Here is a 20,289-nt window from a genome sequence, read left to right on the forward strand (position 1 = left end):
GGAGGGTGCATGCTTTTTGAGTCTGCCTTATCTGTTCTGTCCCCCCTTCTCAGCTCGTTAACAAACGGCAAGCAGACAAACTTAAAAGGAACTCTCTTTATCAGTTCTCAGCTCGGACTGGCTGCGAGCCCAAAAATAAACAGAAATAAAGTCTCTTTCAAGCAGATAACAGAATGCAAAACAACTCTTACAAGCAATGCACTTCTCCAAGTGTAGCCTTGAATCAGGGTTACAGGAAACAAAGCACTTCCCCAAGTGTATCTTACATAAACCACGACTGATGATCAATCAATGTTGAATGAACCAAGGAACGAACGTTGACTCCTGCAACCAGGGCGTGGCACCATCCGTCCTTTTATCCCCAGAACACTCCACACACAAGCCCCAGCTGCAGTGTTAATCTTGCATCCTGAAAAGACTCACAGAAGACATCTGCTGAGTCACAACACTTATCTATGTTTCCTGGAATAATGCATGGGAAAATCCCACCAGGGATCCACTTAGGGTTAGGGTGGTTCCACCACAAAACCGCGTTCGACTAAAGCGCGATCGACGAAACCGCGTAGCTGACGTCATCAACAGGGCGACAACAGCGCGGAGACAGAAGCATGCTGTAAACGCTAAACCTAAAATTAACCCCTAAACCTAAACCTAACCCCCCTAAACCTAACCCTAAACCTAATCCTAATCCTAACCCTTAACCTAACCCTAAACCTAACCCTAACCCTTAACCTAACCCTAAACCTAACCCTAACCCTTAACCTAACCCTTAACCTAACCCTAACCCTAACCCTAACCCTAACCCTAACCCTAACCCTAACCCTTACCTTAAGTTGAATCGGCTTGCTTTCAAAACGCTATTTAAAGCACCCTTCTTTCTCCACGCTCGCTGTTGTTGCCCTGTTGATGACGTCAGCAACGCGGTTTAATCGGGCGCGGCTTAGTCGAGCGCAGTTTTGTCGTGCCACGGGTTAGGGTTAGGTCTCCATGAATTTGGACAGCAAAATGGAATCACCAATGGATTCCTAGCACATTGGTATGCTTAGAGAGTTTTTGTATATTGTGATTATTATTATTATTCATAGTTGTAATGAGTGAGATTAAATCAGAAGTGTCTTGACCTCTTGGGGATCCTTTTCCAAATGTGGTCCAAAATCCACTTACTACGCAAGTGGGCTTTTTAAACCAAACGGCTCTCCAGAGGTTTATAGTACATCAGCTTTTTAATTGATTATAACTGAAAGTGTCATTCAACATCTTTTTAAAAAGGGCTTTGGTGCACAAGTTGTTTTTTTTTTAAGATGCATTTTGTCTTTTGGCATTTCCCCTAAATCTAAATAGGGAATTAAGCCAAAAATTACCAACTCACTGACATTTATAACAGTACACAGCAGCAGATCAAGTACCTGATTTAGGATGGAAAAAACCCAACCTCTGATTTGGAAAAACTTGCAACTGAAAAACGTGACAAACGTCAACCTGGGTTTTTTTCCATCTGCACCATCAACATCCTCGTTCCTCCTGTCCACTAAAAAAAAAAGAAGAAGAAGAAGAAGAAGCAAAAAATGGATTTTCTGGTTTAGGGCCCCGGTGAAATCCTACCCAAATGCTCTCGCCTCACCTTTAAAGGCGGCAGAGTTTATTCATGGATTAGTTTTAACGACCGTATCCAAAATCCCTTTAAAGATGTACCTTTGACCAGCTAATTCCCAAAGAGCAGAAAACGGCTTTTGCAGCGCTTTGCAAGGCGCTGAAAACGGCTGGGCGACCCAGGGAATAAGCTTGCATGTTCTTCTCCTCCTCCTCCTCTGTTTCGTGCAACGTCGGAATCCACAGGAAGGCCTGGCGGGCACCAAGCCTCCACCCGCGGGCTCGGCTTTGATCGCAGGAGCTGCAGCCGGTGAGGCCATCCGAGGACAAGCGAGGTTGGCAGAGGGCGGGTTCGTATCCAGGCGGGGCTGCTCCTTGTCGGCTTTTTCCCTTCTTCGACCCCAAGAGCCACGGGTCGACACGCGGCTTTGGAGAACGTGGGTACTTGCGCGCACGTGGAGCTTTCCGTGTTTGCAGGGGCTGCGCTCCTGGCTTTTTTGTTTTGTTTTGTTTTTGTTTTATTTTTACTGAGGGTGGGTGGAGAGCGGGGTTCTGATGGCAGGGCGTGGGGTTAGGGTTGAGCCGGATTGCAAACCGACTTCATCCAGGCTTGTTAAGGAAACGCTGACTAAAAGGCGTGGGGGGAATCTCCCAGTTTGCAAGAATAGAATAGAATTCTTTATTGGCCAAGGAATTTGTCTTTGGTGCAGATGCTCTCAGTGTACAAAAAACGATAAGATACATTCGTCAAGAATCATAAGGTGCAACACTTAATGAAAGTCATAGGGTACAAATAAGCAATCGGGAAACAATCGATATAAATATAAATCATAAGGATGCAAGCAACAAAGTTACAGTCCTACAGTCATAAGTGGGAGGAGATGGGTGATAGGAACGATGAGAAGACTAATAGTAATAGTTATGCAGCCTTAGTGACTAGTTTGACAGTGTTGAGGGAATTGTTTGTTTAGCAGAGTGATGGCGTTCGGGAAAAAACTGTCCTTGTGTCTTGTTATTCTGGGGTGCATTGCTCTATAAGTCCATTTTGAGGGTAGGAGTTGAAACAGTTTATGTCGGGGATGTGAGGGGTCTGTAGTTATTTTCACAACCCCCTTTTTTACTCGTGCAAGTATACAGGTTCTCAATGGAAGGCAAGTATTTGGCAATAATTGTTTTTTCTGCAGTTCTAATTATCCTCTGAAGTCTCTGTCTGTCTTGTTGGGTTGCAGAACCAAACCAGGCAGTTATAGAGGTGCAGATGATACACTCAATTATAACAAAAGGCTCCCGGGTCGTCCACCTCCCTACTAGAAGTGACGCGGGGCGGGTTTATTCTATCCAGAGGAAGCGAGTTTGGGGTTGGGCTGGCTGTCATTTCCCGTAGAGGAGGGGAGGAGCGCTTTTGCTTCGCCTCCGTGTAACTCACACGGCTCCCGGTTGCTTAGCAGGCAGGCACAACCCGACACGAGGTAGGTCTTTTCTTCCCTAGTCTTCCTAAGGGGGCACGGGCGTGGAGGCTTCTCCCTGAGAACATACCGGTTCACTTTTAATTCCTGGGGATGCCCGCATCCAAAAGAACCCGAAAAACGTTCTATAAGTGCCCCTTCACACGTTCTAAGAAACCCTGCGGGGCGGATTTCGACGCGTTCGGAACTCTCCTTGCGTGCCTGGTTGAGGCTGCAAAACTCCGAACGGCCGCTAGGGGGTCAGCGGAACCCAGCCGGAAAAGCCCCACGCGAGTTAGTACTGGCGCGAGGGGCGTGGCTTCGCCACCGCCGGCCGCCATTCAGCTCGCTGAACACCCTCTCACGCCTCCCGCTGCAGCCAATGGCTGTGCATTCCAAGGGCGGAGCCAAGCCTCTATTGAAGCCTCGCTTTGCCTTGCCGTACTGTAAATCCAGCTGCTGCTTCTACTCAACGCCCCAAACCGGAATGTGATTTGCAAGGAGAAGAGAGAAAAGTAGGTTTTTTTCTCCCTCTTTTCGCGGAGGTTTCAGCGTGTCAAGAATTCAGCAAGTGAACCTATTAATCGCTTGGAGGGAAAAAAAAATACAGGGTTGGTTGCCTTGTTTTGGTTTTTAAGGTTATTTCCTTTCTCTATGGTAGGTTTATCAAAGGAGCGCCGTGTAAACGGGATCAGCCGTTCATGGCTGCAGATCGGATTGGCGCTAGTCCAGAAACGGAACTGGGTTCAGGAGTTGCCAAGGAACTCTTTTAAAGTTTGGAAGCTCTCTAGCTGGACGCCTAGTTAGTTCCCAAGCTTGTCAATTCGGTTGCTGTTCCATTTTATTAATATGATTCTTTTTATTGCTCTTAAAGGTGCGACAGCAAATTTGGTGCGGTAGGGAAGATTTTTTTTTTTTAAAAAGGAGGCGCTACATTCCCTTTTCCTTTCTAAAATCCATTTTTTTTATATTTGACGTGTTAAAGCAGAATTAAAACGGCGCAGATTTGGAATTAAGGAAGAAGAAGAAAAGTAATCAAGGGGGGAAGAAATGTAGATAAAGTATTAGAAAAGAAGAAAAAAGATTCTAAAGAATATCCCGACATTTTCCAAAGTTGCAAGATTTGAGGGCAGCTGGGTGCATTTGCTAAAGTTTTCTCTCTCTCTCTCTCTCTCTCTCTCTCTCTCTCTCTCTCTCTCTCTCTCTCTCTCTCTCTCTCTCTCTCTCTCTCATAAGTGGGGAATGGATTTACAAAACTTAGGGTGTAAGTTTAGTAGAGGAACAGTTTCTCTACTTGTTGGTTTACTTTTCACAGAGTAAGGAGCTGTGCATGTTTCAGAGCTGTGCATTCATCATGTGCGATTTGAAATGATTTGTAACCTGTGTGAATGCAGCTACTTTCCGTTCATTAAACAGGAAGGTCTGTGCGGGAGCCTTCACCAGACCCTGAAATAAGATGCTGCTGCTTTAATAACCTGGATCATTGAAATAGCAATAGCATTTAGACGTATATACCTATTCACAGTGCTTTACAACCCTCCGTTTTACAGAGTCAATCTATTGCCCCCAACAATTTGGGTCCTCATTTTACCCACCTCGGAAGGATGGAAGGCTGAGTCAACCTTGAGCCTGGTGGGATTTGAACTGCCAAATTGCAAGCAGCCGGCAGGCAGCAGAAATAGCCTGCAGTATTGCACTCTAACCACTGGGGCTCATCTTTAATGTGATTCTGCATGCAGTATAATTTTTGAAAGCCTGTGTGAAAAGATCAACCGCCTGATACTTTTCCAGTTATCAGTGTTGGATTCTCTTCATGTTCTGTTTTTTGCTGGCTGACCTTTTTGCCTATGCAAATATGAGCCTAACAACATCACAAAAGCAAATTCAACCAACAGCAAACCTCATCCACAAACATTGGTATCAGGAACTAAAATAACATTCCTTCTGCTGACCTGTTATTCAAACAGTTTAGTTGGATGTGTGACTATTAAAAACTTGGATACATTTTAGGTTCTGTTTTGCTCAGCTGGCCTGATCCCCCAAGGTGTTTAGCTGCTCGTTATATTTTGCACTGAGGTTGTGAAGCAATTATGTGAAGGGTGTAGTTACAGAGTGGGAAATTGCTGTTTTAAACAATGTCTGTGGCATGATAAAAGAGAAGGCTATAATATTCAGACTCAAAACAAGTTTGTATTTGTGTTTCTGAAGCTGATCCGAGTCGAGGGGAAGATACTTCAGCGTAATATGGAAATTCAGCCCTTAAAAGGCTGCTTACTTTTCTCACTGCAATTTTTTATTGTGTGGCATGCACTGTCTTCCAGAATTTTTGTACATCCCATTGTAGTGGGATCCTTTTTCTGTGCAAGGAAAATAAATCTTTGCCTGTGGATAAAAATAGAATAACAGAGTTGGAAGGGACCTTGGAGGTCTTCTAGTCCAACCCCCTGCTTAGTCAGGAAACCCTATACCATTTCAGACAAATGATTATCCAATCTCATCTTAAAAAAAACCTCCAGTGTTGGAGCATTTACAACTTCTGGGTGAAAGTTGTTCCACTGATGAATTGTTCTAACTGTCAGGAAATTTCTCCTTAGTTCTAAGTTGCTTCTGTCCTTGGTTAGTTTCCACCCATTGCTTGTTGTCTTGCCCTCAGATGCCTTGGAGAATAGCTTGACTCCCTCTTCTTTGTGGCAACCGCTGAGATATTGGAGATATTGAAATTATAACAAACTTTATCTAATGGTCAGGTATATATTGTGAATACATTTAAATTTACAGTTAAAGAGGAATAATGACTTTGTTTTACAGGCCCTGACAATTGGCGTGTTTCTGTCTATCTTTTTTAAAAAATCTCACATTGATTTTTCAACAGGTCTTGGTGAAGGACATCTGCCTTGCTAATACTTGGAAAAAGCCAAAACATGAATGATTAATAAGGTAAATAACTTTGAATTGTTTCATAATTCTGATAGTTTTTTTTAAAATTTTCTTTGTTTCTATACATAGAAAAATACTTATTGATTATAATTTATGAGAATGGAGTGCAATAAGAAACTCTGAAAAAGAAAGCAGACATGATTTGAAAAACCTGGCGAAGGAAAGATAATAAGTAACCAGAGGTTCCTTTGTTTTAAAACCATTCAGTCTGTTTGCTGGAGCAACTTTGCTTTTCTCCTGATTGCAAACATTGCAGTTTAAATATTTACTGCATGGTTTTAGTTTTTACTCCCTCTGCCAACTTAACAGTTTGTTGCAGCATCTTGAAATTAACGTGCCCCATGCGTCTATGTAGTAAATGTATGCATTCATCATGGAGTTTAACATTACGATAAACTGTGTTAGCCATCTGGCCATCCAGTATAACATACAAACCATTTTTTAAAGTAGCAGTAACCCTGTTATCCTCCTTTGGCATCATCATTGTTATCTGGACTCCAAGCAGTTACATCCGGTGGATTCTGTACAGCATCCCATAAACCTTCCCTACGCAGGAGTAGACTGCATTTCATAGACCAGGAAACATAGTTTGTTCCATCCAACTGGGTTCTCATCGATAGGTTTGTTGATGGGTCGCTCGCCATCTTCTCCAGGATAGTAACAATCACTAATGAAAACAGCTGTCTGTATGCGGTATTGCGTATCAACACCAACTCTCCTTTAGCTACGTCTGGTACACTCTGGGTCCATAACCAGTGTTAGGTAAGCTCCCCGTTGGGAGAGCGAGTACATTCAGAGAAGCGTTGTGAGAGTGTCGTTGGAGAACACACAAACCAGCATACAGAGACACTGCAGTTTAAATAGGCTTTTACTTTCGTGGAAATAGAGGTATCAGAGTCCATCAAACAGTCCAAGTCATACATTTCAGTTAAGGGATAATCCAAATAACATAGTCCAGTATCTTATAATCAGTTCAGTACTCAAAGTTTGCTAGCAGTTGCAAAACTTACAATAGCTCATGGCACTTTCTAACAGCCAGCTTCCAAAACACTCAGATCAGATCAGCTCAGCTCAGCATCTAACAAAACAGAGAGCTAACAGTCATTCTGGTTCCCTCTTATGGCCAATTGAAGAAAACAGCAACCAATCACATTTTACAGTATGATTTAAAGAAACAGGTACAGCATTGCTATATGATTTATATATTGCCAACCCAACCGTTAGATTATATTCCTAACAGGGGAAGCTGGATTCACTTAACAATCACATTCGCTTCAGTTATTCACTTAACAACTGCCTTGTTTAGCAGTAGAAAATCTGGTCCAATTGCAGTTGTAAACCAAGGATTACCTATGTATAACAGGCAAGATCTAGTATCTTCTTTCTCATTAAAAACAGAAGTTGTGAAATTTCCTTTTGACAAATACAGTATTTCCACTTGTTCTTCTATTTGCATTGGAAACGAACAGAAGAAAAAGTGGCAATGTTATATTTGTCAAAAAGAAACTACACAACTTCTGTTTTTAATGAGAAAGTAGACAATGGCTCTCACCCGAGTTATATACAGGTAGTCCTTGATTTTTGAACACAGTTTGGACCAGATTTTCTACTGCTAAATAAGTTGTTAAATAATCATCCAGTTGTTAAGCGAATCACTGAAGTTAAATGAATAGCAACAGCACTTAAGACTTAGATACAGCTTCACAGTGCTTTACAGCCCTCTCTAAGTGGTTTACAAAATCACCATATTGCCCCCTGAGTCAACCTTGAGCTGGTGGGACTTGAACTGCCAAACTGCTGGCAATCACAAGTAGCCTGCAGTACTACACTCTAACCACTGCACCACCACAGACTCATATGGTTAAGCAATCTGGCTTCCCTTATTATCTTTGCTTGTCAGAAGTTGACTAGGAAGTTCAACCATTGTACATAAAGATATGTCAGTTACCAACTGCCTGAATTTTGATTATATGACCTTAGGGTCTGTTGTAACTCCAAATGGTTGTAAATTGAGGACTGATTTATAGATACATATAATTTACTAAGAAAACCATGGGCTGCAAGTCAAACTAGTCCAGGGGTAGTCAACCTTTTTATACCTACCGCCCACTTTTGGATCTCTGTTAGTTAGTAGTAAAATTTTCTAACCACACAGTAATGGTGATTTTATGAAAAACTAATGAAAATGTTTTTAAATAATACTATGACATTTTTAAAAAAAAGTCAATTAAATTTTAAAAAATGAAAGTACTTCAGTATCGGACAAAACCCCTACCGCCCATCATGAAAGCTGGAACGCCCACTAGTGGGCGGTAGGGACCAGGTTGACTACCACTGAACAAGTCTGTCCAGGATAGTTGAGTTTTTGATTAGCAGACATAAATTTGCATACTTTGGGCACGTAGTTGCAAGTAGGTGACTAGAAAAATTTTTTATACATCATAAGATTCATACACATAACAAAAGAGGAAAGCGATAGTGATAGAGATAGCAAGTGTTCATCCATGCAATGGCCAGAAATTGTGTCCAGCTCAGTATTAACTAAAATCTAGATTAAATTTACAGGCACAGACATTGCCAGGAATATGATACAGTGTAATGTGGTGTTTTTGTTTTTAAATCAATAGAAGAGGTGGTATTCAGCAGGTTCTGACCAGTTCTGGACAACCAGTAATGGAAATTTTGAGTAGTTCGGAGAACCGGTAAATACCACCTCTGATTGGTTCTGCCTCCATCTAGTTTCTGCCTCCCGAGTCCCAACTGATCAGGAGGGAATGAGGATTTTGTAGTAACTTTCCCCTGGAGTGGGGAGGGAATGGAGATTTTACAGTATCCGTCTCCTGCCACGCCCGCCAAGCCACACCCACCAAACCATGCCACGCCTACAGAACTTAGTAAAAAAAATTGAATCCCACCACTGAATAGGTACTCCTATTTAAACTGTGATTTACAGCTTAGCAAAGTCTTAACAGCCAATTATGGCTTATTCTACAAAAATGGATTCGCAGAATGTGTTGATGCAGCTGTAGTTTGGGGGCAAATAGAAACTTTTAATGGTATGTGAAAATGACCTTGGAAGGGGAATAAAAATGCTGCCTAGAGGATGATCAGATAAGGACGCAGCCTGCAGCTGAACAACTGAGTATAGAGAATTTTTTTTTTTTTTTTTTAGAAAAAAACCACCCTAGCTTATTTGGCAGTAAAAAGAAATGGTGGCAGGAGATTTATTCTTCCAGACTTGCAAGATTCTTTTATTGTAGCCTTATAATAAAGCAGAATTAGCTCACTTTGTTGTATTTCCTGTCTGGTCTGCTTGGGAGGCTGACAGAAACAGCTATGAGACAGTAACTTCACAATGCCTAATGCAAAAGAGTAAAAACAGGTGGTGCCAATTGATGAAACAATCCAGGACTTTTCTATGAGTGTTATCTGGGTTCATTCACTGCTTTTCTTCCTCCCCATGTCTCGAGCAGAAATTGTATCATGACCAATTGTGAAATGAGCAGGGACTCTTTGAGGATGGAGGGCGCCAGAAACTGACAGCTGACATATTACCACATAGAGTACAATAATAGAGTTGGAAAGGGACTAATAGGTCTTCTAGTCCAACCCCCTGCAGGAGAACCTATGCCATTCTGGACTTCCTTTGGGCTTGATGGGATGGATACAGAAATAATAACAGGATAACAGTTGGAAGGGAACTTGGAGGGCTTCTAGTCCAACCCATGTCCCAGGGAAGAAACCCTAGACCATTTCAGAAAAATGGTTGTCCAATCTCATCTTAAAAACCTCCAGTGTTGGGGCATTCACAACTTCTGGAGGCAACTTGTTCCACTGATTAATTGTTCTCACTGTCAGGAAATTTCTCCTTAGTTCTAGATTGCTTCTCTCTCTGATTAGTTTCCACCCATTGCTTCTTGTTCTGCTTTTAGGTGTTTTGTGGCAGCACCTTAGATGTTGAAACACTGCTATCATGTCACCCCTAGTCTTTCTTTTCATCAGATTTGTTGTTGCGAAGTCGTATCCACCCATCACAACCCCATGGACAATGTTCCTCCAGACCTTCCTGTCCTCTACCATCCTCTGGAGTCCATTTAAGCTCACACTGACTGCTTCGGTGACTCCATCCAGCCCCCCCATTCTCTGTCGTTCCCTTCTTCTTTTGCCCTCCATCGTTCCCAGCATGAGGCTCTTCTCCAGTGAGTCCTTCCTTCTCATTAGGTGGCCAAAGTATTTGAGTTTCTCAACTTCAGGATCTGCCTTCTAAAGAGCAGTCAGGGTTGATCTCGTCTAGGACTGACTGGTTTGATTGCCTTGCAGTCCAAGGGACTCACAGGAGTCTTCTCCAGCACCAGAGTTCAAAGGTCTCCATTCTTTGGCACTCAGCCTTTCTTATGGTCCAACTTTCACAGCCATCCGTTGCAACTGGGAAAACTGTAGCTGTGACTATACACACTTTTCTTGGCAGGGTGATGTCTCTGCTTTTTAGTATGCTGTCTAGATTTGCCATCATCAGATTAGACATGCACAATTCCTGCAATTGTTCTCCAATATAGGTGATAGCTGCTATTCCCCCTAGTCACCTTGGTTGTTATCTTTGTTGTCAGCTATTTTAATATCCTGCCGTTTAGATAGCTACCCTCCCAAAGCAGTTTGCAAGCAGGGTAAATTAGGGTCAATAAAACAGCAGTGAATATTGTTTGAAGGAGCAATCAATGAACAACAGCATTTTTGTTACTTGGCCGGTTAGTGGCTGTTGTGATTATGGGGAAGGGCCAGGAGAAAGAAGAATCTGGTTGAGTCAGTTTATTGCCTTCCTGCCTCTCTCTCCTGGGATCCTTCTCAAGGGCAGATAATGGGTGGAGGTGAAGGAAGCCACCCTGCCTTCCTACTCCTATTTTGCATCAAGTTTGGGCAAAGCTACCTTGAGTTGCAGAATTAAAATTGGGGATTGCTTCTACTGATGTCATGAGTCAGATAATTTACCAGTGTGGATTTGCACATCACGAGCTGCTAGAAAAGCACCGTACTTTATCTTAAGTCTGGAATTGGAAGCAGCCTTGAGTTTATCTGAAATCTTGATTCCTCCAGCCAAGTTTTAGCCTGTGGGTGGAATTTACAAATTGGGCTAACCCCTATCTGATGTCAAATCCCCTTGAAATGAGAAGAAGTGGTTAAAAGAATTTAGTTCTAAGCTAAAAGGAGGAAGAGGGAAGAGAAATTACTCAGTTCTGGGAAAGTAGAAAGTATGAGGAAGAGGCTGTAGTGTCTTTCAGAAGGGGTGGTGAAACTTCAGAACAAGCTTTCAAGACAGCGATAAAATATTCCTGGAGTTATTGCCCTGTGTGTTCCTTGAATCCTGACCACCTCGAAGGGCTGGCAGAACTGGACAATATACTCCCCAGTTACATGGACAAGCACAGTGTAGGAATTTTTGTTTTCAGGAAAGAAAGACACATACTGAGCAAAGTGAAAGATGGTATAGAACTGTGATGGCGAACCGATGGCATGCATGCCACAGGTGGCACACGGAGCCATATCAGCTCCAGCACACATGTCCATGCAGACCAGCTGATTTTTGGCCTTCCAGAAGGCCGGGGGAAGCCATTTTCGCTCTCCCCAGGAAAGCCTCCGGAGCCTGGGGAGGGGAACATGCACGCATGCATGGGATGGGTGGGTGGGTCGCGTGCACATGTGCAGGTGTGTGGGGAGGATTGAATTGCTGTGAGATAGCATGCACGCGGACAATTTTGGCACACCATAAGAAAAAGATTCATCATCACTGGAATAGAATATTATAGAGCCTTCCCTGCTTCCAAGCTTCCTTGGTCTCTCTTTTCCCACGCTCCCTTGAATAGCGGTTGAAAATGATTGCATGTTGACATTCTCTGCATTCCAGCTATTAGCATCTTCCTTAGAAGCTCCAGCTTCTAATAGGACCCTGGCAGAATTACCTCCTGGAAGGACCTGGATGGGTTTGGATTTAATTTTGGGCTTCTCCGTTTTTGTTTTTTTTAAATAGATTTCCATATTGGTGTAGTTTTTCCACCTCTTTTCTTTTCTTGGCCATCATTGTCAAGTATGGAGAAGCTTATCTTGGGAGAATCTTTTAACTTGATAAAGTTATCAATTTGTCCTGGTCACTCCAAATCCTGAACCCTATTTTACATGGTAGTGTAGGAGATGACAAGGCTGGGCCTGAGGGTGGGGTCAAACACATCATCAGTTTGGAGTCTCTACACCCCTGTAAGAACTAATTCCAGCTCCCCTTGAAATCCGTTGACTCTTATCTGGCGCCAATTCTCACTGACTTAGTAAATCTGATTTTTGTGTGTAGGTATCATAGAATAAAATTGCAGTGCTTTGAACTCTGTCCTGGCTCCTGATTTCTTCCACCTGACAGGTGTTTCTTGTGTAAGTCCTTTAAAGGTCTTAAAGTCATGCTTGTTGAGGAAAACTCACTTGGTTTGGCTCCCATATTATACTAGATTCTAATCCGTTCTTTGCCAATGATATTTCCACAGAACTAACTGAAATAGAACCAACCAAAATACAGGGTAATGTGTGAATCAGCTTCTGATAAGAAAGTTTTGAGAAACTTTCTCTAAAGTTTTGAGAAACAATTCTCCAGCTTTGGGTGAAGATTTAACATTGAAACCTTCTGTGTAGGAAGTCAGTGTTCTTCCACTGAGATAGGACACTTCCTAATGATTTAAGTTACTTGCAAGCTTTGATAAAAGGAGAACAACCACAGGTAAACAGAGTGTAGACTTATGTATCTCCAGAGATTAATTTCTTTGGAAATGCTCCTGTGCTTTGTTTTCATTTCTCCTTTATGTTTCTCAATAACAGATCAAAAGCCAGGCTCAGCTGTTACTAAAGGTAAAAGGTAAAGGTTTCCCTCGCACATATGTGCTAGTCGTTGCTGACTCTAGGGGGCGGTGCTTATCTCTGTTTCAAAGCCGAAGAGTCAGCGCTGTCTGAAGACATCTCCGTGGTCATGTGGCCGGCATGATTAAATGCTGAAGGCGCACAGAATTCTGTTACCTTCCCACCAAAGCTGGTTCCTATTTTTATACCTGCATTTCTCCATGCTTTTGAACTGCTAGGTTGGCAGAAGCTGGGACAACTAATGGGAGCTCACTGCTCACACAGTGCTAGGGATTCGAACCGCCCAACTGCTGACCTTTCTGATCGACAAGCTCAGCGTCTTAGCCACTGAGCCATCGTGTCCCTCTTACTCAAGAGTTGCCCCTAATTAAACTGTTGGAGCATATTGGTGTGGGAGAGGAATAACTCTTTTCCCTGGAGAACATCTGTAGAAGATCTACACTGGGCTCATTTAACTCAGTGGTGTCCACAGTCAAATGTTTTATTGTGTATGTACGCAATGCAATGGCTCAGTGATGAAAGATGCTGAGTTTCTCAGCTGAAGACTGACATCCCGGGTTTGAGACCTGAACTCTGCCCAATGGGATGAGTTCTCGTTCCTTGCTTCAGCTCCTGCCCACCTAGCAGTTCAAAAGCATGCAAATGCAAGTAGATCAATAGGTACCACTTCAGGGGAAGGTAACACATTCCATGTGTGTTTGACATATAGCCATGCTGGACACATGACCACAGAAATTGTCTTCAGACAATGCTGGCTTCCTTGGCCAAGAACTGGATATGAGTACTGCACCTTAGAACTGGACACAAGTAGACAGGGAAACCTTTACCCTTTACAATAATAGACCACTCTTTGTTGGGTTAACGTTTGTCAAGGTAAGGATGGTCCCAGAGTCTGCAAACGTAAACACTCAAAGAGCCATTTGGACCCATTTCCCACAGAAAAGAAAACACTGGGAGCCACAAAGGTCCTAACTGGAAGCCCCCTGTTCAATTCTGGAGCTGACCGGAAGTTCAGTTCCCCCACCATAGAGTCTCCTCCTAGCGCGGCGTACTTTTTCGTCTACCTGTCATAACTGAAAGCCCTATCAATTGTGGAGACAACTGGAAAACCCTCCCCTTGCCATAGAGTCTTCTCCTGGCACACTGTGCTTCTCTCCCCCCACCACCGGAAGCTCCTCTCAAAATTGTGGCACCGACCGGGGACGGAGCCGCAGCAGAGGGAGGAAAGAGCCACGTGCGGCTCCAGAGCCGCAGTTTGCTGACCCCTGTTCCAGACCAGTGCAAGTTTTTTATTTGCTCACTACTGAACATGTTTACTCAGAAACAAGTATTCTGATATCAATAAGCCTGATTTCCTCTCAAAACAATGTGCCTTAAATTGCAACCAAAGAGAAATAGGTAGCCAATGTACGATGCTACCTTATTTATTGGGTTTCTTCTATGCCAGCCATGAAGCTCAAATCCAATTTTTACATCCGCATGTGGGATGTTACAAAATGGATTTTTTTTTTTTTAAAGTGAAGCATTTTGCGAGATGTTGATGACTCGGAGGTGGCTAACTTTTCATTTATAGCTATTTTACGAGAAGTGGGTCAGAAGTCTTTATTGGAAAAAAGAACACTGCAAAGCATTGGGTAATGCAGTTTCCTTAATTGTAAAAAATGTGCATTCTGGTGAACTAAAATAGCCATCCCTATGGATTTTACTTTCCTAGTTGCTGCTGACTGTAGGGGCCAGTGCTCATCTCCGTTTCAAGGCCATTGAGCCAGCACTGTCCAAAGGCATTTCTGTGATCATGTGGCCACCATGATGTCACCGAGCACTGTTGCCTTCCCACTGAAGTGGTACCTATTTATCTACTCGCATTTGCATGCTTTCAAACTGCTAGGTTGGCCGGAGCGGAGGGGAGGAAGGGAGCTCATCACATGGTGCTCAAGTCTCAAACTTGGGCTGCCGGCTTTCTAGCTGATAAGCCCAGCCTCTAAACTGCTGAGCCACCGCATCACCCTATTCTGATGACATAAACTTACAAAAATTAACCCACAGGAGAAAATCATATGTTGTGTAAAAAGAGATGAGGACTAAGTAAATGCTAGTTTTTGCTATCTTGGTGTCTACACACATTCCAGCAATGCCTACAGTTGGCAGTTTTGAAATCTACCTATGTTGTTGGATGGTCTAGAGATCAGCAGACTTTTCAAGCAATGGGCATCCACAATATATGATGGGTTGCTGTGTCACCTACTTAAAAAGAAATCAGTTTCAGTTCAGTTTTCAGTTTTATTAAACTTGTATGCCGTCCTATTCCCAAAGGAACTCAGGGCGGCTAACAAACCGATAGGGAAAGGGGCAATACAAAGAGAACAAACAAGGCAAACAACAAAATACAAAAAACAGATTAAAAAACTCTTCAACAGTCACAACAAATTTGAGTGGGGCTGGGAACTCATCAGCCCCAGGCCTGCCAGAACAGCCAGGTCTTGACGGCTTTGCGGAAAGCCTGAAGGGTGGTGAGGGTCCGAATCTCCACGGGGAGATCGTTCCAGAGGGCCGGAGCAGCCACAGAGAAGGCCCTCCTCCGGGTGGTCGACAGTCGGCGCTGGCTAATTGATGGAATCCGGAGGAGGCTAATCTGTGGGATCTAATTGGTCGAAGGGAGGTAATTGGCAGGAGGCGGTCTCTCAAGTACCCAGGTCCGATACCATGTTTGAAAGCTCTCAAGATCATTATATGTCATAATGTTCCACCTATTGTATTCCTGAAATAGCAATAGCAGTAGCACTTATATACTTATATACCGCTTCACGGTGCTTTACGGCCCACTTTAAGCAGTATTCAGAGTCAGCCTATTGCTCCTAACAATCTGGCTCCTCATTTTACCCATCTTGAAGGATGGGAGGCTGAGTCAACCTTGAGCCTGGTAATGATTGAACCCCAGGCAGTCAGCAGAATTAGCTTGCAATACTGCACTTAGCCACTGTGCCACCACAGCTCTTTAAGATATTGTTGATCAGATAGTCCAAACAAGAAATATAAACCATGAGTTGATGCTACCTTTGTTGTAAGGTTACAGTAACAGAATCTTGCATGTTTGAAAGCACTTTCACCTTCCTTTACTTTTACTTTCCAGAAACATAGGGTAGGTCCCTTCCGAGATGCTTCCCACGCCCTTTTTTTGGGTGGACTGAGATACCTTTTGATTATCTAGGCCAGGGATGTCAAACTCTATTTCATTGATAGCCACATCAGGGTTGTGTTTGTCATCGGGGGTGGGGAGATGGTATGGCCAGGGGGTTCCACCACAAAACCGCGTTCGACTAAACCGCTCTCGACGAAACCGTGTAGCTGACGTCATCAAGAGGGCGACAACAGCGCGGAGACAGAAGCACGCTGTAAACGCTAAACCTAAAATTAACCCCTAAACCTAAACCTAACCCCCCCTAAACCTAACCCTAAACCTAACCCTAAACCTAACCCTTAACCTAACCCTAAACCTAATCCTAACCCTTAACCTAACCCTAACCCTTAACCTAACCCTAAATCTAACTCTAAACCTAACCCTAAACCTAACCCTAACCCTAACCCTTAACCTAACCCTAACCCTAAATCTAACCCTAATCCTAACCCTTACCTTAAGTTGAATCGGCTTGCTTTCAAAGCGCTATTTAAAGCGCCCTTCCTTCTCCGCGCTGGCTGTTGTCGCCCTGTTGATGACATCAGCGACGCGGTTTAATCGGGCGCGGCTTAGTCAAGCGCGGTTTTGACGGGTCACGTGGCCAGGGTGGGCATGGACAGCTTGATGTCACTCCTGTCAGGGGCGCCTGTGGGCCCAAGGGCTCTGCCAGTGAAAAGCGAGCTCCATTTTCAGCTGTGACAGCCTCTTGCAACCCTCTGCCAGTGAAAATGGAGCTTGGGAGAGCCTCACACAGCCCTCCTGAGCTCTGTTTTCACTGGCAGAGACACCACAGGCCAGTCCTTCACTGTTTCCAGGTCCTCAGGAAGATAATTCATCTCTTCCCCTGGGTGCAATCTTTTCACTGATGGTCATTTTCGAGACCTTGTAGAGCAGAGGTTTTCATACTTGGCAACTTCAAGACTTGTGGACTTTAACTCCCAGAATTCTCCTGCCAGCATAGTTGGCTGGAGAATTCTGGGAGTTGAAGTCCACAAGTCTTAATATTGTGAGGTTTGGGGACCCCTGTCATAGAAGAAGAGCACTATCTGCCATTCCAATCTACTTTAGAAATTTTGAACATCACAAGCAACTCACAAACGTTTCTAGCTACAAAGTTTAGTTTCCACTTAAATAGCCATTATGCCAGATCTAAGCACCCCGTGGACTGAATCCGGCCCTTGGGTCTTGAGTTTGATGCCCCTGGTCTAGGCTGTGGCTCTTCCTCTTTTCTTCAAGGTCATTCCAACATACCATTACCAGAAATTATGTAAGAAAAGCCCAAAGCTTCAAAAGATTGAGCAATCCGTCTCAAAAGATTTCTACCATTACCATTTTTGAAAATTTTATAAATACTGAATTTTGTAAGGACGTGTAGGCTATTTTGAGAGGCTGCAGTTATGAAATCTTGGAGATTGCAAATTTTATTAATCAGAACGTAAAATGCAGAAATACAAAGAAAAAGGAAAATAATGGGGAACGGGATGAGAAAGGGAAGAGGAAGAGGGTAAAAGCTAAAAGAAACAGAAAAGATTGACTTTTGACTCCTTGTGGCACAATAGAATAAGTTAATAACATCGAACCTCAACTTTTTATTTTTACATAATAATATATACTAGCCATTTCTATAATAGCAATCCTATCTGATTGGGGAAACCCAAAATCAAAGTTTCATTTTTTCCCCCTCAAGCACAAAGTCCAGAAGTGGTTTCCAAGTAGAAGGGATATTGCAATTATGAAAGTGTCCTACTGCTGACCCCTGTTAAGATTCCAGACATATTGTTTAATTTCTTCCATGTGAATGTTGCCAGATTGATGAGTGTAAGTTGCCTATGCAGACAAAATTATTATTGAGAACAATCATAAGCGATTATGTCTTCGGGAGCCTCTTGGTAGAAAATAATTTGGTCAACCCTTTTGCTGTAGAGATTATGCAATCTTCCTGTTTTCTCCTTTAATTGTGTTTTCGTTTTACCTGTAGACTTTCCAGAACCTGCTGATTGGAAGTCTAAGGAATTGTATGATAGGCATTATGCCTACCTGGGTTATTATTTCAAGATCCGCTGTTGCCACTTTGCCTGGAAGAGGAGGACGCCTCTACTCCAGATACGTTATCTCCCAAAATCAAGCATGGAAAAATCTGTTTGCCAAAGGTCGTTTAGGTTGGTCCCCAGCAAGCTGCAGTTGCAAGATCAATCACCACCCTTTCCCCCTGGGAAAAGCATTCCGACACACCTCCACTGAGGAAGAAGACTTCTCCTTCCATTTGACACCATCCCAGATCAACGAGGTCTTAAGGGCGAGCGAGTTGTCCTACACCGTCCCTGAATTTGATGGGAAAAATCCCAGCCCAGTATTGAAATTCGAGTCCAACCACCTGGCAGCCAATGTGCCGATAGAAGACCGCCGAAGTGCGGCAACCTGTTTGCAGACGAGGGGAATGATGTTTGGAGTCTTTGATGGCCATGCTGGCTATTCCTGTGCTCAGTCGGTTAGCGAGAGGCTGTTCTCTTACCTTGCCGTTTCTCTGCTGTCTCGGCAAACGCTGGAAGAGATTGAGATGGCCGTGGAATCTATGAAGCCGATTCTGCCTATTCTCCAGTGGCACAAACACCCCAACGACAGGTTCTTCCACGAGGTTGCCTCCGTGTACCTGGAAAAGCTCAGATATTATTGGCAAGACTTACTGAACTCGGACGCAGACCTTGGGCTGACGATGGAAGAAGCTTTGATCGGTGCTTATAAACGGCTGGATTCAGACATATCGTTGGAAGCTCAGGCACCTTCCAAGAACGAACTTCTGAAAGATATCGCTCTGCAGGTGGCTTTCTCGGGCGCAACGGCTTGCTTAGCTCATGTTGACCAGGCTCACCTGCATGTTGCAAATGCTGGGGACTGCCGGGTGATCCTGGGCGTTCAGAACCCCAATGGCTCCTGGTCTGCTTTACCCCTTACCCGAGATCACAACGCTTTCAATGTGTCGGAAATCTCGCGGTTGAAAGGCGCGCACCCATCTTCTGAAGGGAACACCCTCATTATGAACGACAGATTGCTGGGCGTCCTTATGCCTACCAGAGCTTTTGGAGACGTCATGTTCAAATGGAGTCAGGATCTCCAGCAGAGCATCCTCAACAACCACTGCAACCTGGAGGATTTAAACATCTACGAGTATGTCCCTCCGTGTTACCACACCCCACCTTATTTAACAGCTGAGCCAGAGGTCACTTACCACAAAATCAGGCGGCAGGATAAGTTCTTGGTTCTTGCTTCTGATGGCCTGTGGGACATGTTGAGCAATGAAGAGGTGGTCCAGCTCGTTGCAAACCATATAATGGAAGATGATGTCCAGAAAACTCAGCTCACTTTTAAGAAACCAACCAGTCTGGGGTATGTACAAGACTTGCTACTTCGGAGGAAGGTCCGTACTGCCCAGCCCTCTGACCAGAATGTGGCAACCCACCTTATCAGACATGCCATTGGCACTAATGAGTATGGAGAGGTAGACCAGGAAAAGCTAATGGCAATGTTGACTCTTCCCGATGACTTAGCACGCATGTATAGGGATGATATCACGGTTACAGTAGTCTATTTTAATTCAGATGTAATTGACAGATACTATCAAGAGGAGGAAGAAAGATCTTGAGTTACATGAATTCCAAGGGTCACTTCACTTCAAATTCCTTGAAAGATTCTTGCATGAGAGCCTCACCCATAAAAACTCTGTCCTGCCTTCAGGAGACCAAGTTTAGTTCTCTGTAAGCCACGAATTCCTATAAAAATCCATTCATTTTTGGCTTGTAAAATAATTTGGGGGCAATCGTTTGATTTTAGTGGAATGCTTGGGTTTTGTAGTCAATTGGGTGTTGGCAGGGGTGAAATCTACTTACCTTCGCTACTGGTTCGCAAATGTGAGGGCACGCACCATCTCCGTGCATGCGTAGGACCTTCCGTGCATGCGCTGAGCGTCAAAAACGGACGGGTGGGTGGGTGGATCCTGCTACCGAGTGTCCCTGCAAAGGTAAGTAGAACAGAAAGGGGAGGAGTCCACTATGCCACATGATTTAGATTAGCTAGAAAGCAGGAAGTCCTGCTTTCTAGCCAATATAAATCGCACATCACAGCTGATCGTCGGAAATACCAGTTCACCCAAACCAGTAGCATTTTTTTACTACCGATTCAGGCATACCAGTCCGAACTGGTAGCATATCACCCCTGGGTGCCGGGGAGAAACTGGTAATGGTTATTTAAGTAGAA

At 43.8% G+C, this 20,289-nt stretch overlaps 1 protein-coding gene across 4 annotated transcripts; it reads left to right on the forward strand.

Moving 5' to 3' along the window:
• Window positions 1-1,975: 1,975 nt before the first annotated feature.
• On the forward strand, window positions 1,976-19,838 carry PDP2 (pyruvate dehyrogenase phosphatase catalytic subunit 2). 4 transcript variants are annotated; one of them, XM_032230603.1, is made up of 3 exons: window positions 1,976-2,027; window positions 5,908-5,972; window positions 18,017-19,838. In XM_032230603.1, exons 2-3 carry the CDS (start codon window positions 5,961-5,963, stop codon window positions 19,676-19,678), a joined length of 1,674 nt encoding a protein of 557 aa, XP_032086494.1. In that variant the 5' UTR covers window positions 1,976-2,027; window positions 5,908-5,960; the 3' UTR covers window positions 19,679-19,838. The 4 variants fall into 4 exon arrangements, with proteins under 4 accessions (XP_032086494.1, XP_032086493.1, XP_032086491.1 ...); XM_032230602.1 differs by lacking the exon at window positions 1,976-2,027 and adding an exon at window positions 2,965-3,059; XM_032230600.1 differs by lacking the exon at window positions 1,976-2,027 and adding an exon at window positions 3,464-3,550.
• Window positions 19,839-20,289: the final 451 nt, after the last annotated feature.

Source organism: Thamnophis elegans, chromosome 14 (assembly GCF_009769535.1).
Source record: "Thamnophis elegans isolate rThaEle1 chromosome 14, rThaEle1.pri, whole genome shotgun sequence".
NCBI classification, from domain to species: Eukaryota; Metazoa; Chordata; class Lepidosauria; order Squamata; family Colubridae; genus Thamnophis; species Thamnophis elegans.